Source organism: Cebus imitator, unplaced genomic scaffold (assembly GCF_001604975.1).
Source record: "Cebus imitator isolate Cc_AM_T3 unplaced genomic scaffold, Cebus_imitator-1.0 Scaffold140, whole genome shotgun sequence".
NCBI classification, from domain to species: Eukaryota; Metazoa; Chordata; class Mammalia; order Primates; family Cebidae; genus Cebus; species Cebus imitator.
The window spans coordinates 531,502-554,526 of NW_016107455.1; the positions used below are offsets into that span (position 1 = coordinate 531,502).

At 48.4% G+C, this 23,025-nt stretch overlaps 2 protein-coding genes across 3 annotated transcripts in view; both read right to left on the reverse strand.

Annotated features, from left to right (window-relative positions):
• Nucleotides 1-3,120, reverse strand: part of DHRS13 (dehydrogenase/reductase 13) — a 5,311-nt gene extending 2,191 nt beyond the window's left edge. Inside the window, exons 1-4 of the mRNA XM_017542139.2 lie at nt 2,842-3,120; nt 2,608-2,726; nt 1,518-1,641; nt 1,021-1,332 (exon numbers count right to left, since the gene is read on the reverse strand). Of these exons, the coding sequence (XP_017397628.1) occupies nt 1,021-1,332; nt 1,518-1,641; nt 2,608-2,726; nt 2,842-2,968 (682 nt within the window). The 5' untranslated portion in view covers nt 2,969-3,120. The remainder of the gene's footprint in view (nt 1-1,020; nt 1,333-1,517; nt 1,642-2,607; nt 2,727-2,841) is intronic.
• Nucleotides 3,121-5,462: 2,342 nt separating this feature from the next.
• PHF12 (PHD finger protein 12) overlaps nt 5,463-23,025 on the reverse strand; it is a 62,202-nt gene continuing 44,639 nt past the window's right edge. For both annotated transcript variants that reach the window (XM_017542128.2, XM_017542127.2), the window contains 11 exons: nt 21,611-21,731; nt 19,993-20,125; nt 18,140-18,304; nt 13,975-14,133; nt 12,621-13,416; nt 11,259-11,384; nt 10,337-10,480; nt 8,931-9,029; nt 7,773-7,855; nt 7,065-7,203; nt 5,463-6,726 (listed from right to left, as the gene is read on the reverse strand). In XM_017542128.2, coding sequence (XP_017397617.1) covers nt 6,392-6,726; nt 7,065-7,203; nt 7,773-7,855; nt 8,931-9,029; nt 10,337-10,480; nt 11,259-11,384; nt 12,621-13,416; nt 13,975-14,133; nt 18,140-18,304; nt 19,993-20,125; nt 21,611-21,731 — 2,300 coding nt within the window. In that variant the 3' untranslated portion in view covers nt 5,463-6,391. The remainder of the gene's footprint in view (nt 6,727-7,064; nt 7,204-7,772; nt 7,856-8,930; nt 9,030-10,336; nt 10,481-11,258; nt 11,385-12,620; nt 13,417-13,974; nt 14,134-18,139; nt 18,305-19,992; nt 20,126-21,610; nt 21,732-23,025) is intronic.

A 23,025-nucleotide genomic window follows, 5' to 3' on the forward strand; every position in this document is an offset into this window, starting at 1 on the left:
GGCAATTCTCCTGCCTCAGCCTCCTGAGTAGGTGGGATTACAGGCATGCACCACCATACCCAGCTAATTTTTTTTTTAATTTTTAATAGAGACGGGGTTTCACCGTGTTGACCAGGATGGTCTCGATCTCTTGACCTCGTGATCCACCCGCCTCGGCCTCCCAAAGTGCTGGGATTACAGGCTTGAGCCACCGCGCCCGGCAATTGTTTCTATTTTTATTAGAGATGGTTTCACCATGTTGGCCAGGGTGGTCTTGAACTCCTGACCTTAGGTGACCTGCCAGCCTCGGGCTCCCAAAGTGTTGGGATTACAGGCGTCAGTCACCGCGTCTGGCCCCTTTGCTCTTATTATTTGCACTGTTCTCTTTCTTTCTGGGCATCTCGGTATCTTTTAGGCCTCTGTTCAGATGTCACCTTTATGGATATGTCTTCCTTGACTGCCACTCCATATTCCCATTCCATTTGCCCCTTGCCCTGTTTCCTCTTTCCTTACAGCGCTCTATCACCACCCCTCATAGTATATATATTTATTTATAGGTTGTCTTCCTCTCTTCCAAACTAGAATGCAAACTCTATGAGGGCAGGGTCTTTGTTTTGTTCACTGCTATATCCTCAGCACTGCAAATAATGCCTGATACATAGTAGGTACTCGGTAAATGCTTCTTGGATGAATGAATAATTATTAGCTATCATCATCATCATTATCATATTATAGTCAGTTCAGTCAGTGCAGATGGCTCCTCAGGGTGGGAATCCAGGTCTTATTCATGGCCATTACCACCCCTGCCCCAGGGCTCAGCACCTAGGCTTGTGGTGTGAGAAGAAGAACCTAAACCAGTAGAGCCTGGTTCCAAGATCAGGAAGGAACAGGTCTCTCCTTGGACCATGCTTCCTTCCTGCTCTGAGATTCTATGACTCATTGAGGGCTGCGGGGGGAGGGAGGTGGAAATGGTGCGGGGGCGGGCACAGTATGGGGCAAAGAAGGGAGAGGGGAATCAGGAGTCAAAGAACCAGACCTCACCTGGGTGGGCTGCATAGCAGGTGACGCCAGTGCCCTCAAGCTGGGTGGCAAGCTCCCGGGCAAACAGTACATTAGCCAGCTTACTGTCAGCATATGCCCGCAGCTCCTGCCGCCAGCCCACCACTGGGCGGTCCAGGCGTTTGAAGTCGAGGCGTCCTCGCCGGTGGGCAGCTGATGCTACCACCACCACTCGGCTAGGGGCACATGCCTTCAGGTGAGGCAGCAGCAGATGTGTCAGAAGAAAGGGACCGATGTGGTTCACCCGAAGCAGCAGGTTAAATGCCTCGCGGGTCCGGCCACAGGAACTGATCCCTGGGGCAGAGGCTAGGTGTGAGCAGCTGCTCTAGAAGGAGCTATGCAGCCTTGGCATCCCTATCTGTGAGATGGGAGTAGGGGGCATCCTTCCCATGTGTCCACTGGCCCCAGCAGGGCCCCACTGGAGGGGGCAACTGGCCCTGGCCACCCACCGCCCCCCTGCAGGGCCTGCTGCCCCTCACCGGCATTGTGGATGAGGATGTCCAACCGTGGCTCAGAGCTCAGGAAGGCAGTGGCAAAGGCCCGCACGGAGGCCAGACTGGCCAAGTCCAAGGCCATGAAGATGACCTCATTGTTCCCACTCTCCTGTGGAGCGGCAAGGGCTGGGCTTGTCACCAGGCACCTCTCTCCTCTTCCCTCTCCCCAGGCACCAAATTCTGAGAGTCCATCTCCTACTGTTTACAAAAATCTGCCCCTGTGTCTTATAGTGTACTAGATAAGTGTGTGGATTCAAATCCTGACCTAGTCTTTTACTAGAATGTGACCTTGGGCAAGATACTTAATCTCTCTGGGCCTCAGTTCTCTCACTGCATAAAGGGAATAATAATAACAGTACCAACCTCACCGAGCTGTTGTGAGGATGAAAGGAGTTAACGTGTAAAATACACTCCAGCAGCACTGGGTAGGTACGTGCTATTATTATTATCACCCACTTTCCCCATTACCATTTACCCTAAAATCTGTAAGAGACTTCCCACTGGTCTCCTCTCGCCTGCTCTTCCCCCTCCACTCCAGGCTCCACGCAGCCACAAAGGGGTTCGTTTCAAAGGCTATTCTGCCAGTCCAGAGCCTACTGAGGGCTGTTCATGGTCTCTGCTGGTCTCTGCTGCCCCATCAATAAAATCCAAGCTTCTCAATAGGCTCTAGAATGGCTCCAGCCCCGTTATTGGCCCATCTTCCCATACTTTGTGCTCTAGCCACATTTAATCTTTTTCTCAGATTCTCAGATCAGTCAAGCTCTCTTGCCTCAGGGCCTTTGCTTATGCTGTGCTCTCTGCTGTTCCCTTCCCTACTGATCTTCATTAACTCAAATCCTACTGAACCTTAAACGTCTCAGAACTGCAATTACGGCCTTCAGGAAGCCCTTCCCCCACTCGGCTCTGGTGCGCCTTCCTCGGGTGACCTCAGCGCTCCGTGCACCCCCTCTTCGCGCTGAGCCGCCCGCGCCGCATTCTCCTCCCTGGACCCGGATCCTCGCAGCCGCTTTGCTGGCTTCTCTGTGTCCCGGCGGGTTCTCGGCTCTCAGTCCCACGCGCCCCCGCCGCCCCTCACCTGGCGGAGGTCGAAGGCAGCAGCCTCCCCGCGCTCCCGGCTGCGGCAGGCCAGCACCACGCGCGCTCCCCTGCGCGCCAGCTCCAGCGCCGTCATCTTCCCGATGCCGCTGTTGGCCCCTGTGGACCGCGGGCGAGAGCCGACCTGAGCTGAGCCTGGCGGGCCGCTGCTCCCGCCGGCCCGGCGTACCCTCCGCGCGCCCGCTGGCTCACACTCACCCGCCTCTGCACTCACCCGTGACCACTGCCGTGCGGCCCCGCAAGTTGCCTATGCCGCCGCACGGCGGGGCCTTCACCAGGTTGTAGTAGACAAGCACGTAAGCGCCCAGCAGCAACCCCGCGCCCAGCAGCAGCGCCTCCATGCCAGCCGCGCCTCCCGGCTCCCGCCCAGGTCCCGCGCCGTCCTGGATTGCCGCCGAGCGGCTGCCGATACGCCCGGCACAGGCCTGGAACGGCGCCGGGGCTCGTCAGCCTCTGAAGGCGGAGGCGGGCAGGAGGCTGGGCAGGGGTGTGTGTGCGTGCGGGTGCGCGCCGGCCCTGCGAGCGCCCCCTAGGCGTGCGTCGGCGTCCTGGGGGCGTGTGCCTTTGTGGACACCTTTGAGGTGCGTGTGTGCACTTGGGCCCTGGGAGCGCCCCCTAGGTGTGTGCCTGTGTGAACTCAGGTGCGTGTGTCCACGGGCACCCTGGGAGTGCACGCTAGGTATGTGCATGCATCTGCAACGCTTGTGTGTGAATGAACTCTAGGTGTGTATGTGCCCAAGGGCCCTAGGATCACCCTTCGGGTTGTGTGCTCACCTCTGGATCCTGTGTGTGAGCCCATGTAAGCACTTTGTCGGTGTATGTGTGCATTCAGGCAGAGTTCCTGCAGGTATGTGCCTGCATCTGTAGTCTCTGTCAACGCGTGTGCTTGAATATCTCCACGTTTACTCCAGGTGTGTGTAGCACAGTCCTTTCCTTCTGAAGTCAGGTGTGTACATGAATACACGTATGTCTTTGAGTCTAGTCCTAGATGCTTTTTCCTCTAGGAACAAATCCCTTCCTTTCTCATCTTTCCTTTCCTCCCTCCTTCCTTCCTTCTTTCCTTCCTCCCTCCTTCTTTTCTCTTTCTTCTTTCTTTTTTGAGACAGAGTCTCACACTGTTGCTCAGGCTAGAGTGCAATGGTGCGGTCTCATCTCACTGCAACATCTGCCTCCCGGTTTCAAGCGATTCTCCTGCCTCAACCTCCCAAGTAGCTGGGATTACAGGCATGTGCCACCATGCCTGGCTAATTTTGTTATTTTTAGTAAAGACGGGATTTCTCCATGTTGGTCAGGCTGGTCTCAAACCCCTGACCTCAGGTGATCCACTCACCTTGGCCTCCCAAAGTGCTGGGATTGCAGGCGTGAGCCACCGTGCCTGGCCCTGGCTGTTTTTTTTTTTTTTTTTTTTTTGAGACGGGGTTGTGCTCTTGTCACCCAGGCTGGAGTGCAATGCCATGATCTCAGCTCACTGCAACCTCCACCTCCTGGTTCAAGCGATTTTCCTGCCTCAGGTTCCAGAGTAGCTGGGATTGCAGGTGTGTGCCACCGTGCCTGGCTAATTTTGTATTTTAGTAGAGACGGTTTTTCACCATGTTGGCCAGGTTGGTCTCGAACTTCTGACCTTCAGTGATCTACCTGCTTTGGCCTCTGAAAGTGCTGGCATTACAGGTGTGAGCCTCTGTGCTTGGCCAAATCCTTCAATTTTTTAAATCTTCACATCCAGACCCCAGCTTCTAGGATTCTTCCCTGTTCTCCCCACACAGGCTAGAAGGGACACTGTTCAAGGTGGCACAGGCAGTTAAGGGGTGTCAGAATTCACTCCTTCATTCCCCATCTCTGTCTCCCTATCTCAGTCCCACTAGTCCCCTCCATGGCTGAAGGAAAGCAAGAAGAGATAGAGAGTAAAATCTGTTATTGCCTTTCAGGAGGAAGTTTTCCTTTGGAATGGTTCTTACAGGTGAGAGCTAGGCAGAGAAGCTCCATCACTCAGTTATAAGTGACCATGATGGCAAGAAGAGTGGGGCCGGCTAGGGATGAATGGTTAAGCGCATTCCAGACCAGAAGGCCATTGCCTGAGAAATTCGTAAGTGCCTGGTATTTGGCACTTATGGTATGCTCAGCAGTGTAGTTAGCCCTGGAAATTCTGAGCAGAAGAAATACAAGTTTCTGCCCTTAGGGAGTTCAAGAAGCCCATCAAGGCAGGGGGAGTGGAGTGATGAAACCTAGATGGGCAGATTAGTCAGGAACAGACTTCAGATTCCAGGGCTAGTTTCCTGTTTAGCTGCATTGTGGATGATTTCCATTGTAGATGCTGAGGATGAGGCTGGGGATACAATATTCATTCTCTATCCCTAAGGCAAAATCCTGATATGCAGGCAGGTGCACCTACACAAACAGTGCTGGAATATACACAGAGGTGCTCTCCTCAGGAAAAATTCCTGGACAAAGTTTCTCACTAAGATCTGGGAGGAAAGCATGGTATTTGGTTTAATGAGGGTCCTGGGACTTGAAGTTAATGCAGCAGACACGTTTTCTGATGAGGAATAGCAGTTGTAGAGAAGTGTGACTGCGAGTCACATGACTGGAAGTGGGTCAAGACTGGATTCCACTATCAGTCAGGGTTCTCTGGAAAAACAGCCCCCCCCGGCCAGCAGATGCACCCATGTCCTTCCATTGTCCTCCACCCACCCTGGCTCGCTTTTCTCCAACATCTCCCCTCCCAAACTTCCCCATGGGAATGAGACCTGTTCCAAAGGTCCCCCACCTGCTGGACCCAGATCTAAGGGAGGGTCTCCTCTAAGGGTGATGACAGGTAGGACAGACAGTCAGAAAACATAATTTGAAGTATTTTTGTTTTTTATATACAGAATACAGGAAAGTTTCTGTAAAGTCTAAAACATTACAATTACTATGTACATTGGTACTAGTTGTGGGGGTGGGAGGAAAGGAGGGAATCAGGGCAGGAGGAAGAGGAGGGAAGTGGCAAGAGAACAAAAAAAAGGAGACAAAACAGGTTTACGACAAAAACATTTTTGCTACAATAGACAATTTGAGAAAACGCTCTACCACATGTAGTACTGTACACGGTTTTTAAAAACATTGAAAAAATGTCATCACTAGATGTATTTACACAAAATCCAAATACACTTTTCCTTATTTGAAATAAAATAGATGGACAGCCAGAAAAAGAATTCATTTCTCATTTGTCCATAATACACAGTAGCTACCTGTAGTGCAACCGCTGCAGAAGGGAAAAATAACTTGGAGGGTGGGAACCATGGAAGGAAAGTGGGTAGCGATCTTTATATTAAATAAAACAATGATATTGTATAGATTTTGCTGTATGAAAACTGTATTTCTTTTAATATAAAACTATTGTCACTGCCACAAAATAGAACAAGTTTCTGATTATTTTACAACGGCGGGTGAGGGGGAGGGAGCAGGAGGTGGGTGGGGAAGGATTTTGTGTTGGAGGAAGTGTCCAGACCATGGGTCTTTCCCTCCCTGCCCACGCTGTTCCTCAGCTCGGGTCTGCCGCTTTCCCACGAAATGTTGAGTACAAATATATGTGCAAATGCCCCCTAGAACTTGAGAAAAGAAAAAGGATTTTTAAAAAACAGTCAAAAGGTTTTCTTCATTTCATGCAAAGATTGTAGTTGAAGGGTTTCTGGTAGAGTATAGAAAACACCCGGGCTTGGTTTGTGTACATTTTTGCATTGCAGGAGTCTTGGGTGTACAGGCCAGTGGCGGGGTAGCCGCCAGTCCTAGGGAACGGAGTTGGAGCGCAGCACAGGGCCCTGGTGGGGCTTGAGAGAGAGCTTCTCGGCCAAGACCCCATCCTGCAGCAGGCTGGCATCCCCTTTGGGCTGTTTGGTCGCAAACTCAGTGATGCTGAAGACAAACTGCAGGCAGCCCAGCTTGATGTAGCTGCCATGGTGCAGTAAGGCCGTGCCCTCCCAGCCGGCCCCACTGCCCCCAATCAAGCTCGAGCTGCTGGCTTTGCAATTGCAGGGTCTCCGCTGCGGCCCCTGGGCCTGGGAACTCATCATGGCTGCCTCCTCACTTGGCTCTTCATCCTGTTTCTGGTGCCGGCGGCGCCCTGAGAAAAAGGGGGATGGTCACAGAAGAGGAACCGTGAGCAGCCAACCCATCTGGGCTGTTTGCCAAGGTTGGGCTCCTGCATCTCCCCATTCCAACTGCTGCATGACTAGGGGTATGGGATGCTCAGAAAAGGGCTGGTGGAGGCTGGAGGCCTCACAGGTGTGTACACACACGAGGGTACTCAGCACTTATTTCTCTGTGGCCTGCCCTGGGCCCACGAGGAAGGAGAGCTTGGCCAATAGGACTGGGAAGGCAAGAGACAGACCATGGGCAGCAAGTCAGAACCACCCTGACTGGGGCCTCAGCTTTGTGGCCACAGACTCTGCTCCAACTTACTGATGACACTCTGCACTTTGGCAACAATACTGCTTGGGGGGGTTGGCGGGGTCTTCTCGGAGAAGTCACATGAATACAGCACATTGTCCACCGTTGTCCCGTGCTCACTGTAGTTTAACAGCTCATAATGTTTGGTATTCTGAGGAGGAGGAGGGGAGATAAGATGTGTGGTCTGCTGTGTGGGGCCTGGGGCTAAGGGGAGAGAGGACATATGGAGAAGGCCATGCTACTCTACCTAGGGAGCCCTTACTTATCTCCTCAGTCAAGGCCCCTGTCCTTTTGGAATAGGGCTGGAGACACTTCCTCAGGGAAGCCTTCCTTCCGGCGTTCTACACTCCCTACTCTCCCACAGCTCCTTCACTCTGCCCTCTCAGCACTGGCCCCTGATGATAATGAAATTCACAGTGACGCACCCACAGGGCTTGGCTTCCTTCTATGCTGGTCCCCTCCCCTGCTTTAGGGTAGGCTTCCTCTGTTGTGCCTGTGACTAACCTCAGGAAAAATGGTAGCCCTGCACCTGGGAAGCAGGTACCCTTGGTAGGATGCTGTTTCACACCAAGAATCTCCTCCTCCAGGAATGACAGTGAGGGAAGAGGAGAGGACCCCCCAAGCCCGCTTCCCTCCCCTCAGGGCACTGAACAAAAACCTAGTGCCTGGGAGAGGCCTCAGGTTGGGAAAGCTCCCTCCCATCCCATCTCCACCCCTCACCTCATCGTAGAATATGCAGGCATGTTTCCCGGACACGTAGTTACAGTGACCATAGTTTGTAAGGCACACATCCATGTCAGCTCCTGCAAGGTGGCAGGAGTAGAGGAAAAGGAAGGCAGAGAACAGATTGTAAGGTGCATGTGTGGGGGAGGTGAGAGAGGGAGGGAGTTAGCTTCTGGGTTGGCACTAGTAGAGACTTCAGGAGTGCAATCAGGGCCCTTCCTTTTTATTTTTGAACAAAAACTGATGTCTTTTCCAAGCCCCTGATAAAGAACAGCTGTCGCTGCCAGCTGATCTGCTTTAGAACATGTGGCTGCTTAACCCAGGTGGGAACAGTGAGCTACTGAAGAGGATAGGATATTTTTATGAGAATACAACATGGGGGTGCAGGGTCTAGAAAATTGTATCACCTTAAAAAAAAAAGGAAGTTTCTAGGGTAAGGGTTAATCTGCCTGTCCTTCTGTACCAGATATAGAGCTGTCTCTAGGACTCCTGCGGAAAACAACAACAAAAAACAGACGCAGGGCTAACTGAAGATTGGGGATGTGTGAGCCTATCACTCTCAAAGCATCTGCCTTCTCCTTGGGCTCTTCCCTGCAGTGTTTAAAATGCCTCCAAGTGCAGTAGTCTGAGCTGACTTTCATCTCTGCTGATGCCACACTGGGCAAAGGCAAAGCAAAAGGGCCTGAGCAAGGGAAGACAAGGAACTGATTGTCTATTTTTGAGGCAGGGTCTCACTCTGTTGCCCAGGCTGGAGTACAGTGGCACAAACAGGATCACTGCCTCAATCTCTCAGACTCAGGTGACCTTCCCACCTCAGCCTCCAGAGTAGCTGGGACTACAGGCATGTGCCCAGCTAATTTTTTCTATTTGTTTTTGGTTGAAATGTGGTTTCACCATGTTGCCCAGGCTGGTCTCGAAGTCTTGGGCTCAAGTGATCCTCCTGCCTTGTCCTCCCAAAGTGCTGGGATTACGGGTGTGACACACCGTGACTGGCTGACTGTCTCTATTAGTTTCTCTTGTCTGGCTATCCACTGGTTTAAAGCAGTCAACTCTGGAAAGGGCTTCTCTCACCCCTTTCTAGCTTCTGTGGGTAAGGGTGTCAGTCTTTAGGGCTGAACAGATTCAGTGTCTCTCCCAGCTTCCTAGCTGGCTCACCTGTCCCGATGTAGAGGGTTCGATAGCACATGTTCACAGCTCCTCCCAACCCTAAGAGGGGGTAGAACACAGCTCGGGCCTGTACCTCCTTTCTTTGCACTACAAGACAAACATAGGAATAGGATCATTCAGAAACTCAGATCCTGTGATCCAAACATACACCAACAAAATCTGGACCTTTGGCTCATGGCCTGGAGAAAATCCCACTGGATGACTCATCTTTCCAAACTCACATCCAACACTGAGCTGCTTCAGGGTAAGGCTTTCTCTCCCCACCCACAGCATTTCCAACATGGGGTACAGAGAACCATCTTTGAAGATGGTCACAGAAGTCAGAGATGACAGTACTCTAAGTTCCTGGGCTCCTGGTTGGCTTATCTGGGATATTCCAACTGGTACTATAGGGAGAACATGGAAAAACAAGGCATGGACCAGTGTTTCTCAAACTTTAATGTGCATATGAATCGCCTACAGATCTTGCTGAAATGCAGATTCTGATTCAATAGGTCTGAGGAGGGGCCTTAGCTCAGCATTTCTTTGCTTTCTTTAAAAATAAGCAAAGAACCAATGCATTGAGCTCTGCATTTCTAACAAGCTCTCAGGGGCTGCTGCTGCTGCTGCTGGTCTGGGAACCACACTTTGAAGCAGCAAGGCTCTTAATGGCCAACACTCAGATGTATCTGAAACAGAGTTAACCACTTGTGGAAAATTTCCAGAAGGCTGGCCTACTGTTATTCTATTTCTTACCTTGAACTTGAAAAGTTCCTTCTTGGGAAGCCCTTCTTTTTAAAATTTTACTGATTTTGAGACAGGGTCTTGCTCTGTCGCCCAGGCTGGAGTGCAGTGGTGCAATCATAGCTCATTGCAGCCTTGACCTCCCAGGCTCAAGCAACCCTCCCATCTTAGCCTCCCAAGCAGCTGGGACTATAGGTACGTGTCACCATGCCTGGCTATGTTTTAAATTATTTGTAGAGATAGAATCTCACTGTGTTGCCCAGGCTGGTCTCCAACTCCTGGGCTCAAGTGATCTTCCCGCTTCAGCCTCCCAAAGTGCTGGGATTACAGGTGTGAGCCACTGCACTCAGTCGGGAAGCCCTTCTAATTCAAATATTTGAAAGCAAGTGAGCAAAAAATACACTACATATACCCAAAGGTACTGGTAGCTGCTTTGCTGTGTCTTGAAGTGGACTTATAGGCACACTTCCCCAAGTCTGATCAGAAAGCTGTGGTTGCCATCTTGTTCCTGCTCTCTTGAGAAAAAAACCATGGTGCTTTATTAAACCCTTGAAAAACACACAAGGAGGTTTGAGATACTGGAAGCTCAGATTCTCCATGGAGGCAAGGTGACCATTCGCACACGTAGAGGGGAGATCTGATGATGTGGTGACAGGTGTGTACATGCGCACCTTCTGTGTGGTGCCCTCCAGAAGCCAGCTGATGTGTCCCGACACTGCCCAGTGATGGTTGGACCCGGGAGGGAAAAAGCTGATGTATTCTCTGCAAGGCCAGAAACTTGATCAGCTTCTCGTCCAGCATATTAATCTCGATTTCTAACAGCCAAAGAGAAAGATGAAAAAGCAGCTGAGGTAGAAGCATATCAGGGTCACAGTGCAAATAGTCAGCATTTCTAAAATCCAGCCAAGTGATTGTTACTCAAACAGCACTGAGTAGAATGTATAGGGATCTGTAGCTGGGCATCGTACTTGCCATTTGCAGTGAGATGGGCTCCAGTGCAGCCTGTGCAGCTGCTTCCTGTAGTTGCGTAGACTGATTTTAATTAAAATGGTTCTAGAAAGGCAGAGTGGAATAAACCACTTGCCTGTCTGTGGGGGAGGGCCTGGATGTCTGATATTGAGACCTGAATTTTCTTTTTTTTTCCCTTTAGTGCCGTGACTCGGATACGAACCGAGACCTGAATTTTCTACCCACCTTCTGTTCACAGAGATCAAGATCTGTCCCTGTTCTCCTGGACTTTGGGGGTTTCCCACAGATGAAGTCCCTCCTTTGGAAGTGAGGATCCTAGTTTTATTCTGCAAATCCAGGTGATATGCCTAAAGTGATTTTGTTTTTTTCTCACTGGTTCAGCTTGGCTCTGTCCTCCCTTCATCTTTGATTGTGAGTATAGGCATATGTAGAAGGCAGAGCTGTAGAAGGAGCTTTCTTTTTCACTGCACTCCCTTATCCAAAAGGATACTCCTCATTCCCATTTCCCCCTAGGCCTTTGGGATCAGGTGTTCCTTCTCTCTCTTTCTGAAATGAACTGAATGATATCTAGGAAAGCACCTTCAACATAGCAACCACTGGAATGGCAGCTGCTCACTCACTCACCTCCATTGACATCCATAAATGCTCGAAGTGAGTTGGTGAGGTCCACCATGGCAGTTGAGTTGGCTGGGAAAGAGGGTACGGTTAAAGCGCTTCCTATGGATAACGTGCCGGGGCTGACCTTGCCATCTGGGGACGGAGCAGGAAGACTGTTACTTACGTCGCCTGAGGGAAACCCACCGGTCCAATCCCCCACTGCTGAGACAGGTCTGGATTTCGGACCCAAGGTGATGTTCCCTTCTTGACTCTCAACCCATAGGTTCTGGAACTCCTAGAGCTAAAAACGTGTGGTGAGGAAGGGCAGATGGAACGACAAAGTACCCGGGCACGCAGGAGTCTCCAGAGCACTGAGAACCATTGAAATCCACTGCTCTGGGGAAGGTGGTGGGGCAGCTTCATTCTTGGGCCATGACCACCTCCCTGCTGCCTCTGCTCTTAAGTAAGTGGTGCCTGCCCTTGTAATTCCTGCCTACCGAAATATGACTCACAGCGTGGAAAATTACTCATGCTGGTATTAAGCGATACACAGAGATAGGAAAACAGCCTGGGAGTGGGGCCATCCTGGGACCAGGGGCCCCCATGCAGAGAAATCGCAATCACCTGGTTACCGAGACTCCCAGCTGACTAGGAGGCCGGCTTCAGTTCAGACGGGAGAGACCACAGGGGGTTCCGGCAGCATCTGAAACCTGGTTCAGATGCCGGGGTCAGCAACCTTGAGGTCCTGAGTGCTGGCTGGGGACAGCTGAGAGGTCCACAGTAGGCCAAGTGCAGACCTAAAGGACCACCCTTTGGCCGGTGGCCCGAGAACAAGCTTCTGGGCTAGATCAACCCCTGTGGGCATCCCACTCTATAGCTCCTCTGAAAGACAGTGCTGCTATCTATCCCTAATTCCTGACATGGGAGTTCCTCACATGAACTGTTCCTGAGACTATACATCAGGCATGAATCCATTCTTTTGTGTGGATCTGACAATACTGAAGCCATCACCCAGAACCTCAGGTTAATCACAGTAATTCCAGAGAGCACCCTGTCTTAAGGTGACAGAACAAAATAGGTAGGAGCCTAGGCCTGGAAGGTACAGGATGGAGTCAGGAGACCTGAGCTGTGGTTCCAATCCTGTCACTGACTCAGTAGGTCACTTTAAGAGAATCACTGAAGCTTTCAGAGCCTAAGCAGTCCCATCTTAAATGGGACAAGTTAACATGCGCTTCCTCTTCTATTACGGAAATGGGAGTAAGACAAACAATACAGAGGCCAAAGTCCTCTGAAGTATTCACCGAGATATAAGTGCTTTTGGAATCTTGTCTTATTTGCCAGGAAGAGCATACATTATTCCAAATCACCCCAAGGCTGAGCAGCACTCACCTGACGATGGCGCTGGTGAGCAGAATCGTTGGTTGGCTGCTGTGGCCAAGATACCATCTGCTGCTGCTTGGGGGGGAGTGAGCACCCGGGTGGCATTTGGGGGTGAGCCCAGTGGCCTTGAATCTGTCAACGGAGGTCCTATCTGTGATTGGACAGTCTTTCTTTGCAAAGTGCTGGTGTTCTCGATGCTGGCACAAGAGCTGGGAATGGAAGGGGGCACGCTTGGGACAGGAACCAAACTCCTCTGGGGGCAAGAGCTGGGGCCAGTGGCATTCTCTGTCTTCACAATGATGCCGACGGTGTGGTTCTGAAGGCCCACAGCTGCTGGTGGCGTGAGGGGCCGGGGCCAGCCTTGCCGGTATGAGAGGCCTGGTAGGGGGGTGTTGGCGCCTGGAAGTCGCCGGGGGTCCGTGGAATCAGTAGGGCTGCTGTAGAGGTGTGGGCCATTGGCTTTCACCTCTGTGTTCACTGGCCCGTTGGCAGTCCCACAAGGGGCTTTCTTGGATTTTTCCGCACAAGAACTGCAGCCGATGTCCTCTAGGGCTGAGGGCTGGTGGGGTGGAGAGCAGCTCAGGGAATTCTGGGTGCTAATCCCTGAGGGGCAGGACAAGGGGTAGTGGGAAGGTGTAGGTGTCTTGTCAGCTGTTTGCAGGGAGGTGGTGATTGAGCTGTCAGTCACAATAACAGGCTTAATATCAGCCTTCTCTGTCTGTTCAGAGTCCCAATGCGAAGGCATCTGCTTAGCAGATAAATGTTTCAATATGCTGCACTGGAGCGCAACAACACTACAGAGCCACTGCAATGGAAGGAGAGGAGAGGAGAGGGGGTGAGAGGCCTGAGAGGCGTTGGTCCTTCCCGCCACAGTGGCCAGGGCTGCAGCAGAGCTGACAAGCAGTTTCCAAGGTCCCATTGCGAATGCTCACAAAGGGTGTGCTTGATTCCTGATAGAATTCCATTTCCATTCCCAAGCAAGACTTGTGGGTACACTCAGCAGGCAACATTCCCTCTGGCCAACAGAGCTTGGGATTCTTATTTTGGCTCTGCCTTTAAGGCTTACCTTGTGACCAATATCCAGCACTATCACTTTACCTCTCTATGGGTCTACTCATCTCTTTCTAGGGTATAGATTTCAGTGCACTGGGGGAATGATGCACCACAGAAGCAGAGCGGTTGACTTTGTAGATCTCTTACTTGCCTTTGTGATTTGAGCCAGAAGTTCCCTCTGGAATACTCAACTATTGAGGGGTTAGGAGGGTAGGTGGGGACAGGAATGAGAATGACTGAGGCTACTTTAGACAGCAGCTGTGGTGACATGGAAGATTGAATTTGGAATCCCAGCCCTGCCTTCACTCACCTCTTGCTGCTCTGCTTGGGTGGCTAAGTGCTCAGAGTTCAAAAGGTGCATCTGTGATTCCTCAGGGATCCCATTGCAGATCAGCTCCCCGTCCCGAATGGCCGCGGGTGCAATGAGAGGGGGTGGAAACTGGTACTGAGATTTTATAGCATCGGGAACCTGTTCAGGATAGATAGAAGGAGGAAGGAGATAGAGATAGTTCCAACATGTCCAGTTGATTCTGCCCTGGTATGCTGTTCTGTCTCTGGTGCTGGTGCCCAAGGGACCATCCACTCTGGGGTCCACTGAGGAAAAGAAGGCTCAGAAATGGAAATATAGCAGATGGGGCCTCCACTTTTCTTCATCAAGGTCTAAGGCCTGCAGAACATAGAAACCACCACGTGCTGTCTTCTGCTTCAGCCTGAAAGGTGTAAGAAGGGTACTGGACAGGGTTTCGGAATGGTACTCTGGATTCTTATTGCTCAGTGTCAAGTTTGGGACGTGGGTGAGCAGTCACTGAGAGATAAAAATGCTTGGCATGAGGCCTGGCTCATAATAAGCACTCAATCAATGTTAGTTTCCTTCATCCATTCATTCACGACTCATGAAACAACTAAAGACCTCTGTGCAACAAAGACAGAAGACACGCTCTGAATCACACACCATTTAAGAATGAAAGAGCCACACAAGCAAAGAGTCATTCATACATTCAACCAACATTTATTGAACACCTCCTGTGTCTGGGCACTTTTCCAAGTTCTAGATATCCAGAGATGAATAAAATTTAAGACTTGCCCTCAAGGAGCTCACAGTCTAGTTGGGAGATAAACACAGAAATATTACAACATAAGGTAAAGGGTTCTAGAATAGACATATGTGTAAGGTGCTATTAAAAACATAAAGAAAGCTGGGTGCAGTGGCTCACACCTGTAATCCCAGCACTTTGGGAGGCCGAGGTGGGCGGATCACCTAAGGTTAGGAGTTTGAGACCAGCCTGACCAACGTGGCAAAACCTGTCTCTACTAAGAATTAGCCGGGCATGGTGGTGGGCGCCTGTAATTCCAACTACTCGGGAGGCTGAGGCAGAAGAATTGCTTGAACCCGGGAGGCAGAAGTTGCCGTGAGCCGAGATTGTGCCACTGCACTCCAGCCTGGGTAACAGTGAGACTCTGTCTCAAAAAAAAAAAAAAAAAAAGAGTGCTTATTTTAGTTTGGGGGACAGGAATTTGGGATTAGGGATTTTTTTTTTTTTTTTTTTAGATGGAGTTTTGCTCTTGTTACTGAGGCTGGAATGCAATGGTGCGATCTCAGCTCACCGCAACCTACACCTCCTGGGTTCAAGCAATTCTCCTGCCTCAGCCTCCCGAGTAGCTGGGACTACAGGCGTGTGCCACCATGCCCAGCTAATTTTTGTATTTTCAGTAGAGACGGGGTTTCACCATGTTGACCAGTATGGTCTCGATCTCTTGACCTCGTGATCCACCCGCCTCGGCCTCCCAAAGTGCTGGGATTATAGGTGTGAGCCACCATGCCTGGCCTAGGGGAAGATTTTATAGGAAATCAGTATTTGAGTTGACACTTGGAAGTTGAGAAGGATCTTCCAGGCAGATAAAGGAAAAATAAGGAAGAGGGAGAAGCATGTAAGGCTTAGAGATGTGATAGCACTTTGTGGATTTGGAGAACATTCAGAGAACCGACAGATTTGGTGACAAAGTCTTTATGGAAGACAAGGGAAGAAGAACTGAAAATGGTTCCCAGAATTTTAGTTTGAGGGACTGAGTAGAGATCATTGTTATTCACTGCAATAGGAGATACAGGAGGAAGAGTAGATGTGGAGAGGCAGAAGACTTTTGGTCTTAGGCAGGTTCATCTTGAGGTATCTGTGGGATGGGCAGGCAGACATGAATCTGGATATAAGGAGAAAGGAATGGAATATGGAGTTGAGAGTCATCACCATGGGCTGGTGATGGCCTTAGCTGGTGCCAAGGGCTTTCTGAGATCACTCAGGAATGGAAGAAGGAGGAATGGAACAGTGGGCTAATCTAAGGCTACCACTGGGGAAGAGTAAAGGGCTAAGTGGAAGAGAAATTCCCAAGGAAGATACACAGTTCTCAGGAGATTTTTCCTGAATTTCCATAATCAAGGGTAAAGGCTAATGTTCCAGGAGAGAGCTGAGGTTCTTCACCAATGTTCTATGGTGCTACAGTACTCATTTCACTCTCAAGCTGTCCAAGTACAAAATGCTTGACTATGACCTTTTGAGTTTCCTTACTAGAGAAACACTTAAAAAGAGGGGCCAGGCGCAGTGGCTCACACCTGTAATCCCAGCACTTTGGGAGGCCGAGGCAGGCGGATGGATCACCAGGTCAGAAGTTCAAGACCAGCCTGACCAACATAGCGAAACCCTGTCTCCACTAAAAATACAAAAATTAGCCAGGCATGGTGGTGTGTGCCTGTAATCCCAGCTACTCAGGAGGCTGAGGCAGGAGAATTGCTTGAACCTGGGAGGCAGTGGTTGCAGTCAGCCAAGATCGTGCCACTGCACTCTAGCTTGGGCGACAGAGCGAGACTCCATCTTAGAAAAAAAAGTGTGGGGGGATGGGCACCATATAATGACAGGATTTTTATCAAGGTCTCCTGCCCTGTTCACCTCAGCAGCCATGCTCTCTGCCAAATCTACACAGTGAATTACACAGTCTGCTTTACTTTTAGATCTGTTTCACTGAGATAAGGCCTACCACCTTTAATATCATCCAACCCCAAAATATTTGAATCTAGTTTTGAAAAACCTATGTTTCCACTGGTGTATAAATATTTGCCCAGTTAAGTTTATTATACAATTTTCAACAGTTAGCATCTTGCTAGTGCTGATACCCACTAGAGGTGATGACAGTGGTATGATTTTTGTTTTTCTTTTTTGAGGTGGAGTTTCACTCTTGTTGTCCAGGTTGGAGTACAATGGCACGGTCTTGGCTCACTGCAACCTCTACCTCCTAGGTTCAAGCATTTCTCCCGCCTCAGTCTCCAGAGCAGCTGGGATTACAGGCACCTGCCACAATGCCTGGCTAATGTTTTGTATTTTTGGTAGAGATAGGGGTTTCACCATGTTGGCCAGGCTGGTCTCGAATTCCTGATCTCAGGTGACCCACCTGCCTTAGCCTCCCAAAAGTGCTGGGATTACAGGCTTCAGCCACTGCCCGGTTGGTGTGATTGACTTTAAAGTGTGACTGCCACCAAGTGGCCAAACTTGAGAATTGCTGGTTTCTGTTGGCACATTTCATTTTGAAATGACCCTGGGATCATTTCAAAAGAGAAAAAACAAGTTTATATATGGTATATAGTGTTGGGCCCTCTAGGTTAACTGAATGAGGGGATTGAATGGTTTAAAAACATCCTGACAACCACCAGATGCTTTTCAAGGAAGGAAATATTTCTGTCACTCTCTGTAAACACACTTTGGCTAATGTCAAGTACGTACAAATGTTAGGTATTATTACAGCAATGTTATAATAATACCTAACATTTATAATAATACCTAACATTTCAAGGAAGTAAATATTTCTGTCAATCTCTGTAAACACACTTTGGCCAATGTCAGTATTATAGCATAGCTGTAATAATACCTAACATTTATAAAGGCAGGAGAAATTAGCCAATCCAGTCCCTTCCAAATTCAGGAAGGAAGGAATACAATTTGAAGTATTGGTGATATATTAACAGCAGCCTGGAAAAATAGATTTAACTTTCCTTTAGATATTTTCCATTTAAGTTCCTGAGGTGGGATTAGCTCTTCACCTTCCACATGGCTCTTTCTGCTTAATCACCTCCACCTTTACCTTACCTCTTGGACAGAGGCCATCTAACAGGAACAGACAGAATGAGTGTTAGGCGAGGGCAGCAGTAACAACAGAGCACATTTGGGTTTGGTGGGATGGGCTGAAGAGTGCTTATCCTTTAGAAAACTGGAGACTGGTAGACTTCAAAGGCTAATTTGAGGTCTAGCCCTCATAATCCTGACTATCATCCCCAAGTATTAAAATGAAGGTCACACTCATTACTTATTAGACGCCACAAACATAACTCTGGGGCTTCAGTTTCCCCACCTGTAAAATTAGGACAGTGATTCCCTGTCTACCCCATGATGGGAGTCAGATCACCATCTTGCCTACACCTAATTGTGACTCACCTTCAAGCTTCTTCTTTTGACCGACTGGAGCACACGACGGTTAGGAGGGTGCTTCTTGTGGATTCGGTTCAGGAAGTCCACTTTGACGACATGCTGCGAAATGGTGTCCTGGAAACGATCAAACACCTGGCACCGATTGCTCAGCGTCATATTCTTCTGGTTCAGCTAGGGACAAAGCAGACACAACTCTGTGGTGAGCCTCAAAAGGCACTCCCTGTCCCAGTTAACCCCATTCCCTGTGTTTAAAAACTAGAAGCCCGTGGGCACATGGGTTCTGTCAATTAGGGACCAGGATGTTGGCGCTCCTGTCAGAGAGTAAGAGAACATGGATGAGACTTCCTACTCAGCCCTGTCCAGTCCAGTAGAAGACAGCCAGTATGTTCCTACTCTCTAGAGAGCCTAAAGGAAGGCAGGAGAGATTAGCCAATACAGGCCTTTCCAAATTCAGCCTCTGACAGTCTTCTGTTCCAGCTCAGACAAGCCTTTTTCAGAATCCTCTAATAGCAGCACAGGTTTCAGAGGAGACATATGCTTTGGCCCTTAAGGGACCCAGATTCCCTTCCCAGCAAGGGTCTCTCTCTCACAGGAAAAGCAGGACTGTGTCCTACATAGGAGCTTGACTGACAACTGGGTCAGAACCAGAACTCTGTGTGCTCTGCTCTATTCCTACTCCATGGTACCAAGGAGCAGAAGTTAACCCATCTTGTATCAGTCTTCCTCTACTGGAAGGGAAAACTGGATTGCTCTTACAGGCCAAAGGGAGAAAAGAAAGAAGAGTTTCTGCAATAATATACAGAAAGTGTACAGAAATTACACCACTTTTCCTATCCTACATCTGGGTCCCTACATTTTAATTCAAAAGAAAGGACCTGTTGTGGCAGCTTCCCAATTAATAAATTAGGGAAAATCTTTAAGTGGCTAAGAAAAATTTAACCAATTAAGATTTTCTCAACTGCTAGAAAGCTGCTCTTTAAGATCCATATTTGGGTAAACTGCTTATGGTCATTTTTTTTCTGGTTCATCAGGAAGCAAGACTAGGAGAGAAACAAGGAAGCAAAACAAGACTAGATTTTCCTCCTAGAAAAATCTTTGAGTGGCAGGAGTCAAAAGAACACAAAGTAACTCTTCTCTTCCATGTGTACAAGTCTTCAACAGAGATTCCTCTCAGTGCAGGGTCAGCAACACACTGCCATGAGGCCAACGGGTCATTCCATGGTTATCATCATTTGACAGACAATGTCTTTAGCAGTAGCCTTTTTAATTTGGAAGGCTGCTCTTATGAGGGAGCTCCTTTTCCTCAAATCCGCTCCCATTCACTCTTGTGAGTGACTGTTCTAGCTGCCTATAAAGAGATGTCCTAGACTTCTTTTGGAGATAGCAAGTGACGGCTCTGTTCTAGCCTCAGTCTGGAAAATACACCCAAGACTCTTGGAAGATAAAGCAATAGGACCTTCACCCCATCATTCATTCAACAGTTTATTTACTGAACCTCATTTGGTGCCTGGGACACATGTACTCCAGACAGCCAATGATTTATTTCCTTCAGGTTGGATCTAATATACTCCCCTTTTAGGGCTGTAACCTCAACTGCTTAATTCACTACAGGAGAAATCACAAACAGCGAAGCACTAGTGAATTAAGTCTGTGTGGGTAGCCAAAACAAAACTGTGTGAGAAAAAGCACAGCTGAAATATGTCAAAATGATCAGAATTGAGTAGGGTGGCCTGCAGAAACCAGTACCTGTGGCAGTGTGGTGAACTGTACCACCAAGCTGACTTTAATATGATTTCTACTGCATCAGTCCACGCTCCAGCTATGCCTACTGAGGACTGAATGGACACTGCTGTGCTTACCACCACATGTTCGATGTGATTCGGACACATCCATCTGCCCAGGGGCATGGCAGTGAGCGGCGGCTCGAGGCAGTCCATGTGAAACAGGAGGGGGCAATAGTCACACTGGATGAGAGGAGCCACACGGCAACTCCTGCAAAAAAGAGATGTAGGGCATTTCTGTGGCAAGACAGGAAAATTCAAACTAACACGGACCTGTGGAACAGCCTCCCCTCCTTAATCCTAACAACAGTCTCCCACATCTTCCTCCAGTGATTCGTTACATTTATGATTAGAACAATGGACAGGTTTGAGGGCTCTCAATTATTCTCTCTTGTAAGAAGAATGTGTCTTATGGGAAAGTGAATGTTTATTTGGAGTACAGCTAAAGTGGCTGTCAGAGCAGGGATGATCAACGCTCAGTATTCACTGGGGGAAAACAGTGAACTCTGCTCTGATCTTCCTACTTCTTAAAAGAGAGAGAGACTACCTCATTAAAAAAAAAATCACTAGCAACCTTTCTGGAGTCTTAACTGTAGCAAGAAAATATTTCTCTTCTGCATGAAGCCCTCAGCAGAACTGACAATTAGAGGTGTGCTGGAAAAATGATCTTGTAATGTATTCATGTAAGCAGGGTTCAAGGGAGGGGGACTAAGGAAATGACAAGTACGATTTGTAACTACAATACTCCTGTGGTCCCTGAGATGTACTGAAGCCACAGTTTGTCCTGGCTCAGAGTTCTGCCATTCTACTATCTAGTTCCCTTTCCCCATAGCTTTTGCTGTGGAACATTTCTTTTTGATAGTTATTTTCTCTTCCTACCCTGCTCTGACCATAATACAGTCCTCTAACACACCCAAGCCAACAAGTCCACCTTCAGTAACTGCAGCAGCTGGTTTCTGTTAAAGAGATCCTATTTGAAGGAAACCTGTGTCTCAGAGATTACAACTGGGGCAGCCTAGGGGCTTTTGGAAGTTATCCAGTCCAACATACACTATCATGAATACTTATACTACTTTTAAACTTATCTTTAGTGATTCAAGTTAATGTTTAGTTTAAGTCCAACTCTTCTCATTCTAATGTCTATAAACACAGTTTTTATTTATTTATTTATTTAAAATACATGGTCTCGCTCTGTTGACCAGGCTGGAGTGCAGTGGTGTGATCATGGTCTAGCATCCAGGGCTAATCTGCTTAAACTTCCTGAGTAGCTGGGACTACAGGTGCATATCACCACACCTGGATCATTAAAAAAAATTTTTTTATTTCTTCTCCTTTAATATAAATTTTTTTTTTTCTTAAATAGATACACAGATTTACTGTGTTGCCCAGGCTGGTCTCAAACTCCCAGGTTCAAGCAATCTGCCTGCCTTGGCTTCCCAAAGTGCTGGGATTCCAGGTATGAGCCATTGTGCTCAGCTTAAACCTAGTACTCCTGTACTGTGATTCTTCAGAAAGTGTTGTTAGCACATACTCATTCAAGACTCTCATCAGTCCATTATTCAGGGAGTCTCCGTGTACTCATACTATCAGAATATGGGTTGTTCACATTTAACATATATGGTCTGGAAGAGGTGATGAGAGAAAAAGTATCATTTGCTAAATATGAGACAGAGCCCCTTAGTATGAAAGAAAATACCTGTTACACGTGAAGCAGACTTTGACCGGTAAGGGAACAAGACCATTGTGATCTAATTCATGCTGTGTCTTCTTAACATTTTTCCCTGTGGTTTCCTCCTTTCTTCTCCTCTTGCTAGAACCTAGAAAAGAAAGTGATGATGCTGAACTATCCCTCGCTTCAGAGTTCCTAGCCTGCAATATGGAAACAACATTAAGTGATAGAAACAGATCTTATGCATGTGCCATGACCTAGACATGGATTGCTCTCTGAGGCCCCTGGGGTTGATTTTAAGGAAAAAGGAATGAGAACGGAGAAAAAAAAAAAGAGACTGATACGTAAGTCAGAACCAGAAGTCACCTGCTCTATGGCAGAAACACATCTAACTGTTTTGCAAACATAAGATGGTCAGAAACGCTAGGTTAGATACTGGCAACCTAAGCAATATAAATGTCCAAGTCACATAGTCAACAAGGACTATTCTGTGGAGTTGGCCTGCAGCCTTCAACCACTGGGCTCAAGCAACCTTCCAGCCTCAGCCTCCAGATTAGCCAGGACTACAGATGTGTGGCACCAAACTCGGCTAACTTTTTTTATTTTTTTGAGAGATGGGGTCTCATTATGTTACCCAGACTGGTCTCCAGTTCCTGGCCTCAAGTGATCCTCTTGTCTTAATCTCTCAAAGAGCTAGAATTATAGGTGTGAGCTATCATACCTGGCCCACATTTTTATAAAGAACAGAGAAGCTGGCCAGGTGCGGTGGCTCATGCCTGTAATCCCTGCACTTTGGGAGGCCAAGGCAGGTGGATCACGAGGTCAAGAGATCGAGACCATCCTGGCCAACATGGTGAAACCCTGTCTCTACTAAAAATACAAAAAAATTAGCTGGGTGTGGTGGCACGAGCCTGTGGTCCCAGCTACTCAGGAAGCTGAAGCGGAAGAATTGCTTGAACCCAGGAGGTGGAGGTTGCAGTGGGCCGAGACTGCGCCATCGCACTCCAGCCTGGTGACAGAGCAAGAATCCATCTAAAAAAAAAAAAAAAAAAAAAAAAAAAAAAATCAGTGTAGCTTTGATTCTGTATGCATCCTTTTTAAGCCTACCAATTTCACTTTCTCAGAGAAGAAAAAGTAAGACCTAGAAGCTTTACGATATCAAGAAGCCAGGACTTAAAAAAAGGAAAAAAGAATGGAGGGCAATTTGGCAATATTTATCAAAACTATAAATGCATAGTTTTGACCCAGCTATTGTTCTACAGATACAGTCACACATCTATACATGTGTACAATGATGTATTTACACAGTTATTCACTGAAGCACTACCAGTAGTAACAAAAGATTTGGAACCTAAATGTCCATTAATAACTACTATGCAACCATTAAAAAGAGTGAGGAGGCAGCTGGGTGGGTGCGGTGGTTCACGCTTGTAATCCCAGTA